Source organism: Helianthus annuus, chromosome 8 (assembly GCF_002127325.2).
Source record: "Helianthus annuus cultivar XRQ/B chromosome 8, HanXRQr2.0-SUNRISE, whole genome shotgun sequence".
Lineage (NCBI taxonomy): Eukaryota > Viridiplantae > Streptophyta > Magnoliopsida > Asterales > Asteraceae > Helianthus > Helianthus annuus.
In genome coordinates, this window is record NC_035440.2 from 8,362,686 (window position 1) to 8,375,068 (window position 12,383).

At 40.6% G+C, this 12,383-nt stretch overlaps 1 protein-coding gene across 1 annotated transcript; it reads right to left on the minus strand.

Annotated features, from left to right (window-relative positions):
• Positions 1-26: 26 nt before the first annotated feature.
• Positions 27-11,010, minus strand: LOC118481162 (ent-kaurenoic acid oxidase 2-like; the record flags this gene model as incomplete). Its single annotated transcript, XM_035976411.1, is given in 2 exon segments — positions 27-504; positions 10,744-11,010. Coding segments are annotated over 2 exon segments (711 nt in total), but the record flags the coding sequence as incomplete, so codon positions are not given.
• Positions 11,011-12,383: the final 1,373 nt, after the last annotated feature.

The window sequence follows — 12,383 nt, forward strand, 5'->3', positions numbered from 1 at the left end:
AACAATGGTGTTACAAGACAACAAACCTTAAGTGCTTCACAATATGCAAATCCAGGAATATTGATGGCCATGGCTCTAAGGCCATAATTAAGAATAGTGCACTCTTTCTCTAAGGCCTCCAATAAGTGTTCAATCTCCGAGCTTAGAAAGATATACATGATTATCTTAAAAGTCAGCCTTCTGAGTTCGGTCAAGAACTCTATTCGGCCCATTTTTGACCATTTTTCCAATGCCGAGACCACATTGGTCTCGATGTAGGGGATGTAGATAGACAAGGCTTCGTGACCGTTGATTGGTGTTTTAGTCAACCTACGAAGTCTTTTGTGTTCTTCGTAAGAGATTCCAATAAATGATTTTCTTCCCGCGATTTCAATCGTGGAGTTAGGCCACCCGTGTTTGAACGAATCGTCATCCAACAACACTTTTCGAACTACTTCAGGTACTGTCACGATGATGCTAGGACTACCAAACATCATTGACTTGTATATTCCGTTCGGCCCATATCTACAGTTTTTTAAAACATGTCATTTTATGAAAATAGTAAATAAAAGCTCATTGCATTAATTATATGAGTCAAATATCATAACCTAAAAATGCATTTGTTAATCGGTTCATAAGTAGGGATGGAAATAGGATGCCAATGAGGTGGTGGTGGAGTGGTAAGGGAGAGTCTTGGTGTTCTAAGGGACCCAAGTTCGATTCCTGCTCTCCCCATTATTTTCTGCGGCATCTGGTGATGATGGGAGACTAGGCGAATAGGTGGAGATCGCTAGTTCGATCCTTGAACTGAGCGGGTTTTACCTCACCGCACTGTCGTGCCTTCGGGCGAGTGTTCACGGGCTTCGGCCCTAGGTGAGGGTTTTCCCCGGTTCGGAGGCGAGTGTATCCCGATGTGGTGAATTTCGCCAGTAGCCCATTTGAAGGATTCGTTGGCCGTTCAAAAAAAAAAGGGATGGAAATAGGATGGTTTTGAGACAGATATTGATAATCCATGTGTTATATACGATTGTAAAAATTGTGTCACATACTCGGTGTCCATTACCTGTCAGGTATATGTTGGATAATTACCCGTCAGGGACCGAATATACCCATAAGTATTGGGTATACCCGTTGGTTTGTTAAAAATTGGCAACTGGGATTTCCAAATACATTTGGAATATTTAAGTTTTTATATAGTTTTATTACCCATGGATATTAGAAATATAACAGCTAAAAATCTAGTGAATTAGTATATTATTATTCTATTAGCCAAGGACAATGAAAAATAAAAATAAATAATTACTAATATGGTTCGGATAAACGAGTATGCGGGTTTTGGGTAAACAAGACTGGTGTCACCCTATATTTTGCACGTCCCTTGTAACACCCCGTGTTTTCGAATGTCAAAGTCAAAGTCAAAGTCAAAGTCCAAGTCAACTTTGACTTTCTTTGACTGTGAATAGTCTATTTTCTGCTTTATTTGTATTATGTGGCAGGTGTTTAAGATGTTTACTTGCTAGGAAAGTGAGGCTAGAATAAAGCTCTAGAGGCCCCCAACAAATAGTTGTCTGTCAGGAAAGACCAACTAGAGCATAGTTGTCTGTAGATCTTGACAGGCTTGGTCTTTAGGAGCATTTGAACGATATTTATTTGTTTTATTTAAATCTGAGTTGTCGGAACAGAATATTTGACTAGTTGTTATCTGTAATAATTTGTTTGTTATTTGGGACACGGTATGGGACGTGTTAATTTAAACTGAATAGTGATGATAATTGTTATGGAAACTTCTGGACAATCTGTTTCGCTCAGTGCCATGCCCCGATGATTCCGCCATCACTTGGGGTATGACAAATTGGTATCAGAGCCATAACTATAGGGAATTAGGCAGGGCACGACCTAGTCCGGGTCGCTGTCTTAGAGACCTAGGCTATAGTTAGGAACCAACAGACCAAGCTTAGGTGTGCTATATTCCGATATTCTTCGCTATCACTGCACTCGAATTTCGAATAAAATCAAGCGGTTTGGTCAGGATTAGGTGTGAAAACCGCAAACTCCCGACCAAATTACTTGATCAATGCCGATTTTATCAATTTATCAATGCTTTCCTCATTATTTTCAATAACGAACGAAGAGGATTATACCAAATCAGGAGTGAAATCCATATTTTGATGAATAATCACCTCAAATTTTACTAAAACAAGGAAGAAATTGCTAAGCCAGGGGTGAAACCCGAACCTTGGCAACTTATTCCAACTTTTACTCATCTCACCAAAGCCTCAACGGACTCCAACGACCTGAACTCACAAGTATGACCTAGGGAATACGCGCTGAATGCCCAAGAATCGAGGCAGAACCGCGATCCCGAAAGTCGGAAAGTGACAACAGGCCTACTGCGAATAGTCGAATCGCTTTGGGTAGTCGATGTCTAGTAGCCGCAGACAATCTATTTCTTGATTTTATGTGTTTCGATTCCGAGCCCGCAACCGCAGACTCTGATGATTCGCTGATTTTATGTGTTTTATGTGTGATTACCTGTTTATGTGCTTTATTTTGATGATTCGTTCGATTTTTGCTATCACTTCGACCGACACACACGACTCGCATTGCTCTTCTATCTCAAAACGGTAACAAGTCGCTGCAATCCTAGACGATACTATGTTAGGATATACGCTATACTACGCTATACTCGACATGCAATACGATTATGTGATACTATTCGATACACTATACGCGATCGCTATATACGAACGACGCACAAGCCTTGAATAATAGGTTTCTGTATTCTGACTGCATCTGTGGTTAAATGCCTATGTGCTTGTGTGCTTGTGTGCTTCTGTGCTTAGGTGTCTCTGTGCTCTACGTGCCTGCATGCTTATGTGCTTCTGTGATTATGTGAAACTGTGAATTTGTGGTTATGTGCCGACATGTTTATGCGATGTGTGATGCGACGTGATTCTAAGCTTTAATAAGTAGTAGACGTGTGAGGTGAGATTCGATTTGTTGTGTCTGAGACATACGACGATGTCTGTTGCAGACCATGTCGTCATCTGGACACCGAACCCCACTTACTCGCCAAGAGAAGAGAGACAGGCGTCTCGTTACTATCATCGCCAAGAGCGTGGCAAAAGTTGTGAGCGATGTCTTTGAAAATGCCAGAAAGTCATCTGAAGAGTCGCGAATCGATGCTCCTAAGGATACCAGCAAGACTTGGTTCAGCTTTAAACAGTTCAAGGCATGCGGACCAAAGGAATTCACCGTAGAAGATGGCCCAACGGCTATGTTTCAATGGTTCGATTCTATCGAAGTCACTCTGCGCCAAAGCGGCTGTCCAGAAAATCTCAGCACCCTCAATGCTACCGGCGTCTTCCAGTCCCAAGCTCTAGACTGGTGGACGGCCGAACGAAACAAGCGCGGAAATGATACAGCTTATGAGCTGACATGGAAGGAGCTGAAAGCCATCATGATGGACGAATTCTGCCCTCCCCATGAACGCCAAAAGTTGGAGGACGAATTTTAGAACATTAAGCAGAAGGATTGAGATAACGCTGCCTTGACTGCACGCTTTAAACAGCTCAGCATCATCTGCCCGATCAGGTCAAGACGTCAGACATGGCCATCAAGAAGTATATTCGAGCTCTACCCGATTGTGTTTCCGATTTCGTCCATGCTGCCAAGCCATCATCGATTGAAGAAACCTACCTGCTTGCCGCTGAGATCAATGACAAGCGGGTAAAGTCTGGTTTCTGGGATAAGCATACCAAGTCTCTGCACCAAGCCACCGCCACGTCAACTGTCGACACCACCACTGCTCAACCCTCCAAGTCGTCAAGAAGAAAGAAGAAGCACAACAACAATAGCTCCAGCAACAAGAACTGTGCTGTGACAACGACTGTTGCCCCTCTGCAAGCCGTACCGGCTCAACAGCAGTCGCACTATCGACAAGCTCCAGTGATCAATGCGCCGCCAGCTAAGCGCGCTTACACATGTCCCCACCCGCTCTGCCCGACATGCTCATACCATCATCCGGTGGGAATCTCCTGTCGTTTCTGCGCCCACTGCAACCTCTACGGGCATTTCACTGCGAACTGTCGCTATGGTCCCCGTCAGGCCCCAGTTCAAGCTGCCGCTCATCAAGCTCTACTTCCAGCCCCTCAAGGCCAACCTGCAGCTCAAGCACCCGCGGTCAATGCTCGAGTCTGCTTTGCATGTGGTGATCCTAACCACTTTGCAAACATGTGCCCGAACAGGGTTGTGAAACAAGAACCCCAGCAGCAGCAGCAGCAGCCTCAGCAGCAACAGCAAGCAGCTCGTGCCAGAACCTTTAACATCAACGCCCGTCAAGCCCAGGCTGACAACAACGTGGGTAATGGTACGTTCCTTGTGAATGGTATTTATGCATCATGTTTGTTTGATACCGAAGCCGATAACTGCTTTGTGTCGTTTGAATTTGAGAAGCTCCTTAGTCGTAAGCGTTCTTATCTCCCCTCGTCATTCAAAGTCGAAGTTGCTACTGAAAGAACCGTCGCAGTTAACTCTGTTCTTCGTGATTGTACCCTAGAGCTCAACAATCACCTCTTTCCGATCGACCTTATTCCGATGCGACTCGGAAGTTTTGACGTCATAGTAGGCATGGACTTTCTTCGCGAAAACCATGCTGAAGTTGTGTGCTTTGAAAAGATGATTCGATTCTCGCTCGCGAATGGTGACCTATTGTGTGTATACGGCGAAACAGCTTCGAAGGGTCTTAAACTTATGTCATGCGTCCAAGCTAGCAAGTATCTCCGCAAGGAATACAGCGCTTTCTTGGCCAACATTGTAGTAGCGGAGAAGGAAAAGAAAAAGAAGGTTGAAGTCAAAGACGTCCCAGTGGTTCGTGAATTTCCTCAGGTGTTCCCTGATGATCTTCCTGGACTACCGCCAAGCCGTGATATCGACTTTCGTATAGACCTTATTCCCGGAGCTAACCCTGTTGCTAAAGCCCCTTATCGACTCGCACCATCCGAAATGAGGGAACTCTCAAACCAACTCCAGGAGTTACTTGAAAAAGGCTTTATTCGATCGATCACCTCTCCTTGGGGCGCGCCAGTCCTTTTCGTCAAAAAGAAGGATGGGTCGTTCAGGATGTGCATCGACTATCGGGAATTGAATAAGCTGACCATCAAGAACCGTTACCCTTTGCCTCGAATTGATGACTTATTTGATCAGCTGCAAGGTGCCAAGTGTTTCTCGAAGATCGATCTACGTTCAGGCTATCATCAGTTGCGCATACAAGAGGAAGATATACCTAAAACAGCCTTTCGCACTCGATACGGCCACTATGAATTCGTTGTTATGCCCTTTGGTTTAACCAACGCACCCGCGGTTTTTATGGATCTGATGAATCGCGTGTGTAAGCCTTATCTTGATCGTTTCGTCATCGTGTTCATCGATGATGTCCTAATTTATTCCAAGTCGAAAGCCGAACACGCGCAACATCTACGTTTGGTTCTCGAGTTACTCCAAGGAAACCAACTCTACGCCAAGTTCTCCAAGTGCGAATTCTGGTTGGAGGAGGTTCAGTTTCTGGGTCACATCGTGAATAGTCAGGGTATTCATGTCGATCCCGCGAAGATTGAAGCAGTCAAAAGCTGGATTACGCCTAAGAACCCGTCTGAAGTCCGATCATTTCTTGGATTAGCGGGTTATTATCGACGATTTATCGAAGGGTTCTCTAAGATCGTTGTGCCGCTTACCGCTCTTACCCATAAAGACAGGTCTTTTGTTTGGGGAACTGAACAAGAGTCTGCTTTTCAAACCCTTAAGCGCAAGCTCTGCAACGCTCCCGTTCTCACGTTGCCGGACGGAAACGACGATTTCATTGTCTACTGTGATGTTTCCAACCTTGGTCTTGGCTGTGTTCTCATGCAACGAGACAAGGTTATAGCTTACGCATCTCGTCAGCTCAAAATCCACGAGAAGAACTATACAACCCAAGATCTCGAGCTAGGCGCAGTTGTTTTTGCATTGAAGATTTGGTGACACTACCTGTATGGTACCAAGTGTATGATCTTCACCGATCACAGGAGTTTACAACACATCTTTAATCAGAAAGAACTTAACATGCGTCAACGCCGATGGGTAGAACTTCTTAACGATTACGACTGTGAGATTCGTTATCACCCGGGCAAGGCAAATGTCGTAGCCGACGCACTCAGTAGACGGAGTTATTTACTCAGCATTCGCAATATCCAAGCCCAGCACAACCTCGAAGCTCTCATCGGCGAAGCCCAACATGCTTGTTTTAACGAACGCACCTTGAAGAAGGAGAGAATCTATCACGATGGAGCTCAGCTTGTAAGCAAGGCAGATGGGATTTTCTATTATCTGGACCGAATTTGGATCCCTAAGCGGACCGATTTGCGAAAGATTATAATGAACGAAGCCCACAAGTCCCGATACTCTTTTCATCCCGGGTGCCGATAAAATGTACCAGGACCTTCGTTACAAGTACTGGTGGCCGGGTATGAAACGGGATATCGCTCTCTATGTTGGAAGTTGCCTGACTTGTGCAAGAGTTAAGGCTGAACATCGTCTGACCAAATCAGCCCACTTTTTGCCAATACGGGAAGACTACAAGGTAGAACGACTAGCCCGAATCTACACCGACGAGATTATTTGTAATCATGGTACGCCTCGTGACATCATTTCAGACCGTGACGCTCGGTTTACTTCGCGATTGTGGGAAACGTTTCAAGCGGACCTTGGCACGTCGCTTAACCTGAGTACTGCATTCCATCCCCAAACCGACAGATAGACTGAAAGAACGATCCGTACACTTGAAGATATGCTCCGTGCGTGTGTCATAAACTTCGGTGGTAGTCGGAACAAATACCTACCGCTAGTCGAATTCTCGTACAACAACAGCTATCATGCCAACATACAAATGGCCCCATTTGAGGCTTTATATGGAAGAAGATGTCGTTCGCCTATTGCATGGCACGACATTGGTCATTCGCAATTAACCGGTCCCGAGTTACTACAAGAAACGACTGACAAAATTCTCCATATTCGCGACAACTTGGCAAAGGCCAGGGATAGACAGAAAAGTTACGCCGATAGAAGACGCAAGCCCCTTGAATTTGACGTTGGCGACTACGTACTCCTAAAGGTATCACCTTGGAAGGGTGTAGTCAGATTCGGCAAGAAAGGGAAACTAGCGCCTCGATACGTTGGACCTTTTAAGATTCTGGAAAGGATCGGAAAAGTCGCCTACAAACTCGAACTACCGGAGGAACTCAATAACGTCCACCCGACTTTCCATGTGTCGAACCTCCGAAAATGCCTAGCTGACCATGATTTGATTGTACCTCTCGACGATCTTCAGGTCAACGAAACGCTACACTTCGTGGAAAAGCCTGTCGAAATCATGGATCGCCAAACCAAGCAACTCAGACGCTCACGCATTCCTATCGTGAAAGTTCGATGGGAAGGCAAACGAGGCGCGGAGTTCACTTAGGAACTCGAAAGCAACATGAAGGCCAAGTACCTGCAGCTGTTCAAATGAAGATCTGAAGCGTCAAATTGGTAATTCACGGTGCTGTGCAGCTTCGAGCCTAATTTCGGGACGAAATTCCCTAAACAAGGGGAGGCTGTAACACCCCGTGTTTTCGGATGTCAAAGTCAAATTCAAAGTCCAAGTCAACTTTGACTTTCTTTGACTGTAGATAGTCTATTTTCTGCTTTATTTGTATTATGTGGCAGGTGTTTAAGATGTTTGCTTGCTAGGAAAGCGAGGCTAGAATAAAGCTCTAGAGGCCCCCAACAAATAGTTGTCTATCAGGAAAGACCAACTAGAGCATAGTTGTCTGTAGATCTTGTCAGGCTGGGTCTTTAGGAGCATTTGAACAATATTTATTTGTTTTATTTAAATCTGAGTTGTCGGAACAGAATATTTGACTAGTTGTTATCTGTAATAATCTGTTTGTTATTTGGGACACGGTATGGGTCGTGTTAATTTAAACTGAATAGTGATGATAATTGTTATGGAAACTTCTGGACAATCTGTTTCGCTCAGTGCCATGCCCCGGTGATTCTGCCATCGGTTGGGGTGCGACATCCCTTACCCGCGAAAAATTTGAGAATGAATCACATACTCATCCCAAAGCTTCTATGTTTTGAGTTGGTCCGTCAGGTTTGTGTGTGTTTGATGTCCATAATCATGAGAATCTCTACGTCACATTATTATCATGGAATAGACCAGTGGCGGACATAAGGCTTACCGGGGGGCAACCTCCGCTACGGCTTGGCGCGGAAAAATTTGGAAAAATTAGTGTAAATTTTGGAAAAAATTGACGTTTTTTCGATTTCGTTACGGCTTATTTATAAAACGTTACGGCTTAGTTTCGTTTCTAGATCCGCCAATAGAATAGACCGTGTTTAGATCAACCCGACTCATAATTTATATGATCCGATTGTAAATTAAACTAAATCTAACAATTTAGTAGCCAAATAAGATGTATGGATCCAGTTGGTTCCCATGTGGTTGGTTGGGCCGGTTTCCTCCTTGTGAGGTTGCCGGTTCGACTCCCGGCTGTGGCTATTTGGGGGGGGGGGGGAGACGGGACATCCCAATGATGGATCGTATCCTACCGACTACCGAGGCATGGTGCGGTCCTGAGGGCACACCCGGTTTTACCCAGCTGTTACCCCAGCAAGTCTCTCGTGTGAGGACAGTATGGTTTCCGGAGGGAGATCAGCTTGCGCGGGAGCCGGAGCCCGATAGAACATCGCGTCTTCAAGTGTGGGGCTGACGAGAGTTTGTCTTTGACAAACTCCTGATGACAGCTAAGTCATGTATATATAAAGTCACTTTCCAAAAAAATACTTTTTTTAATAATTGCTTCTTAAAACAAATGGATCATCCAACATTCATTACTTTGTAACTAGATTTATCTAGTATGAATTAAATTCCACTTAACAATTTTTTTTTTGTTTTTTTCTACTTGTTTTTGCTTTTGTTGGGTTTGTCTGCATCTTATTCTTTACTTATTTATGAGTCACCCACGTCCAACACTCCATCATAATCCACATTAACTAAAACCCAAATCTATATTTTTATATTGTTTGATTCGCACGCTATATTTGAAGAAACTAGGATATACCTTTGTGCCGGATTATCTTTTATAAACAATTTCAATATCATTTCAATGCCATAAACTTTCTTATAAATTTATTAATCCGACAAGAAAAACTTATCAACCTGTCAACTTTATTACATTTTAAATATACACTTTTTTTATATATTATAAGTTAAACTTTGTTATAAATTTCATTATTATTTGTATATTATAAGTTAAACTTTGCTAAACCAGTAATAGATCTAAATCATTGAGTGCTGAACCTGTAAGAGGTCTGAACCATTCATAGGTAAATGTCTGACCAATTCAGATTATAGGTCTTAACCATTCAGACTCAATATAATGCTTAATCATTCAGAGACAAATGCATGAACCATTTAGACATCTGCTCACGAAACAAACAGGTTAAACCATTAAATATTAAACTAGTAAAAAGTATGAATCATTAAAGATCTCATTAAGAGCTAAACAAATTTTGTGTATTTTTACCTTTTGCTTTTTGTTGGTTTGCAGGTCATCCAACGTCTCACTCTAACAAATAATCCACATTTTTTTTTAAAAACCTAAAACCACCCAGTAATTTATTTTTTCTATCAAGTAAATTTAAAGGGGACAATGATGGGCTAAGTGTCACAGGTCTCAAGTTCAAAGCCGATCCTAATTGGGTTTTATTGTATTGAGCATTCGGGTGGCAGGTTTTCCTTAGAACCGAAGATGATGGGCTTAGGCTACCTAGCGTTGTGTGCAATCACGGGCGTATAGGGTCGCCTTTTACCATAGATTTACCCCAGATAGCCAGGCTTTTATTCGTTGACCGTTAAAAGAAGTAAATTTAAAGGGTATTCTTTTAAAATTTATCTGATATGCAATTTCTATATACGGACCAATTACAGAATACAGATGGCTGGTCGAAACAAACCTAAAAACCATATGCCGTCATAACTAAATATAAAAAATATCTAAATATTACATAAAAACTATATACTGTATCATTATTTTGGTTATATATATGTATTGTTGTTTTGATTTTTGGTTTTATCTAAATATATGTATGAAATGTTTCTAAGTTCAAATTTTACTATCTGTGAAAAATATATTTAACAAAAGAGTTATCCACAAATATAATACATATATCATTAGTTGACAAGCACTCTCTCATTTATATCTTCTAATCCTCATAAGGAATTCACTTGAAACCGGGTCAACCTCAATCACCAAAAACCGACTGATCTAACCGATGGTGGTTTAACCCATATGAACCAAACAATTTAGAATTCCGGTTCAGGTCCAATCCAGTTTTAACAAATGGTTGTAGCAATATATATGTATATAATGATCTTAAATTTTGCTATAGATCATTATTATTTACTTGTATCTAACTTTATGTAGAATTCCGGTTCAGGTCCAATCCAGTTTTAACAAATGGTTGTAGCAAAATATATACATAATGATCTTAAATTTTGCTATAGATCATTATTATTTACTTGTATCTAACTTTATGTTATATCATTATTAAATTTATTATTATTACTACAAACTTAAAGTTGTTAAATTTTGCTATAGAACATTATTTACTTGTATCTAACTTTATGTTATAGCATTATTACTACAAAACTTGTTTCTTTATGAGGTTGAAGAAAAGATTGACCTGTGAAGAAAGGCCGAGATGAATGAATCCGGATCGCCGGACTTGAAAGCTCGAAGAAAAGACCACATGTTTCCGATGAAAGGCCAACCCAAATCACCTGGTGGCAGACTCTCCCTCTTCTTCTTCCCTAACTTCCTCTCGTATATCCATGCATTCATATTCTTCAATCCCCATTTCACAACCATTATTAATCCCAACAAAATTCCCACATAACCTCCCACACCAAATCCCATCTTCACTTTCACTTTTCTCTACCTTATATCAATGTTTCTCTCTCTATATATAGATAGATATAAAGAGAGAGAGAATGATATATATGTACGTATATGGAAAAGGTTGGTCAAGTATTTTTGGATTCATGTGTCAAACTTTGTGATTGAAATATTTACTCATTCCCTTGCGCGATGCAAAGGTAATTCGATCATAACATTGGCACTTGGTATAACATTATCACAACGTAGATAAAAATAAGTACACCGTAAGAGTATATTCGGACTTTAATAAAACATTATATTTTAATCATAACTAGTAATTGTACCCGCCGCGCGTTGCGGCGGCGTCAAAACATACAATAACTCGAATTTATTCTGTCGAATAAAAACGTATTATATTTGACGTCACTTGTTTCCCAACAAAATTTACGTCAAAACGTAGATCAACTGAAAACGTACATAAACATAGGCATGAAAACGTATTATATTTGACCCTAGTCGTTTAAAAAAATGATGTTGAAACGTAAACCAACTTGAATTTATACCTACATGTACATACAAATAAGCACATAAAAACATAGGTTTTTTAAGTTAAAGAATGAAAGCATAGGAAATAAACTTTAAACTTTAAAAACTCAAGATAGTTAAATGACATTTTACAAAATTTTTAAAAATTAAAAGAGTTGTAAATAACAATATTGAAAGTTGAAAGAAAATCAAAAAGTATGAATACTAATTCACACCTTTTAATATATATTAGTTTTATTAATAATGACATAACAATTTTCAGTTGAGCGAAAATGTATATGAGACTTACAAATTGCTAATAGCGAAAATAAAAAGAACAGATCAGGGGTCGAACACCTAATGTCAAGTTTATTACTAATACGCTCAACCAAATAACCAATATAGCAGACTCCCATTTTGTTTGCTTTTTCAATAAAGTTTTACATATAAGAAAGAAGAGGTAGCTATAAGTAGAAAGCCACCGACCTTTAGTTTTAATATATATTAAATTAGTGCACTATTCTTATTTGTGAAACTATGTGTAACTTGGCAAGAAAGAAGAAAACGAAAGCGACGTGCACTTTAATTATCAGTACCAATAGCTACAATAATAAATGAGTATTACCTAGAAAGGATGAAAGAAAAAAAATAAACAAATTCGAAGGATCAAAGTGTAAAAATCAAAAGGAGGGACCAAATTTGTAAATGGCATCGACATTCACCTTTAATATATAGATAATTTATTCTTTTTTTAAACATATATTAATTTATCGATTGATTTGATACTTCTTTGATAATTTACGTTATTACTTTTTTCTAAAAAGTTAAGTACGTAGTTGTGCTTGAATTTTTTTCCTGACATTCTGTTATAAGTTTTGTTAAAAACGAAGTTGTACTCAAAATAAAGTATTTATTTGGTAT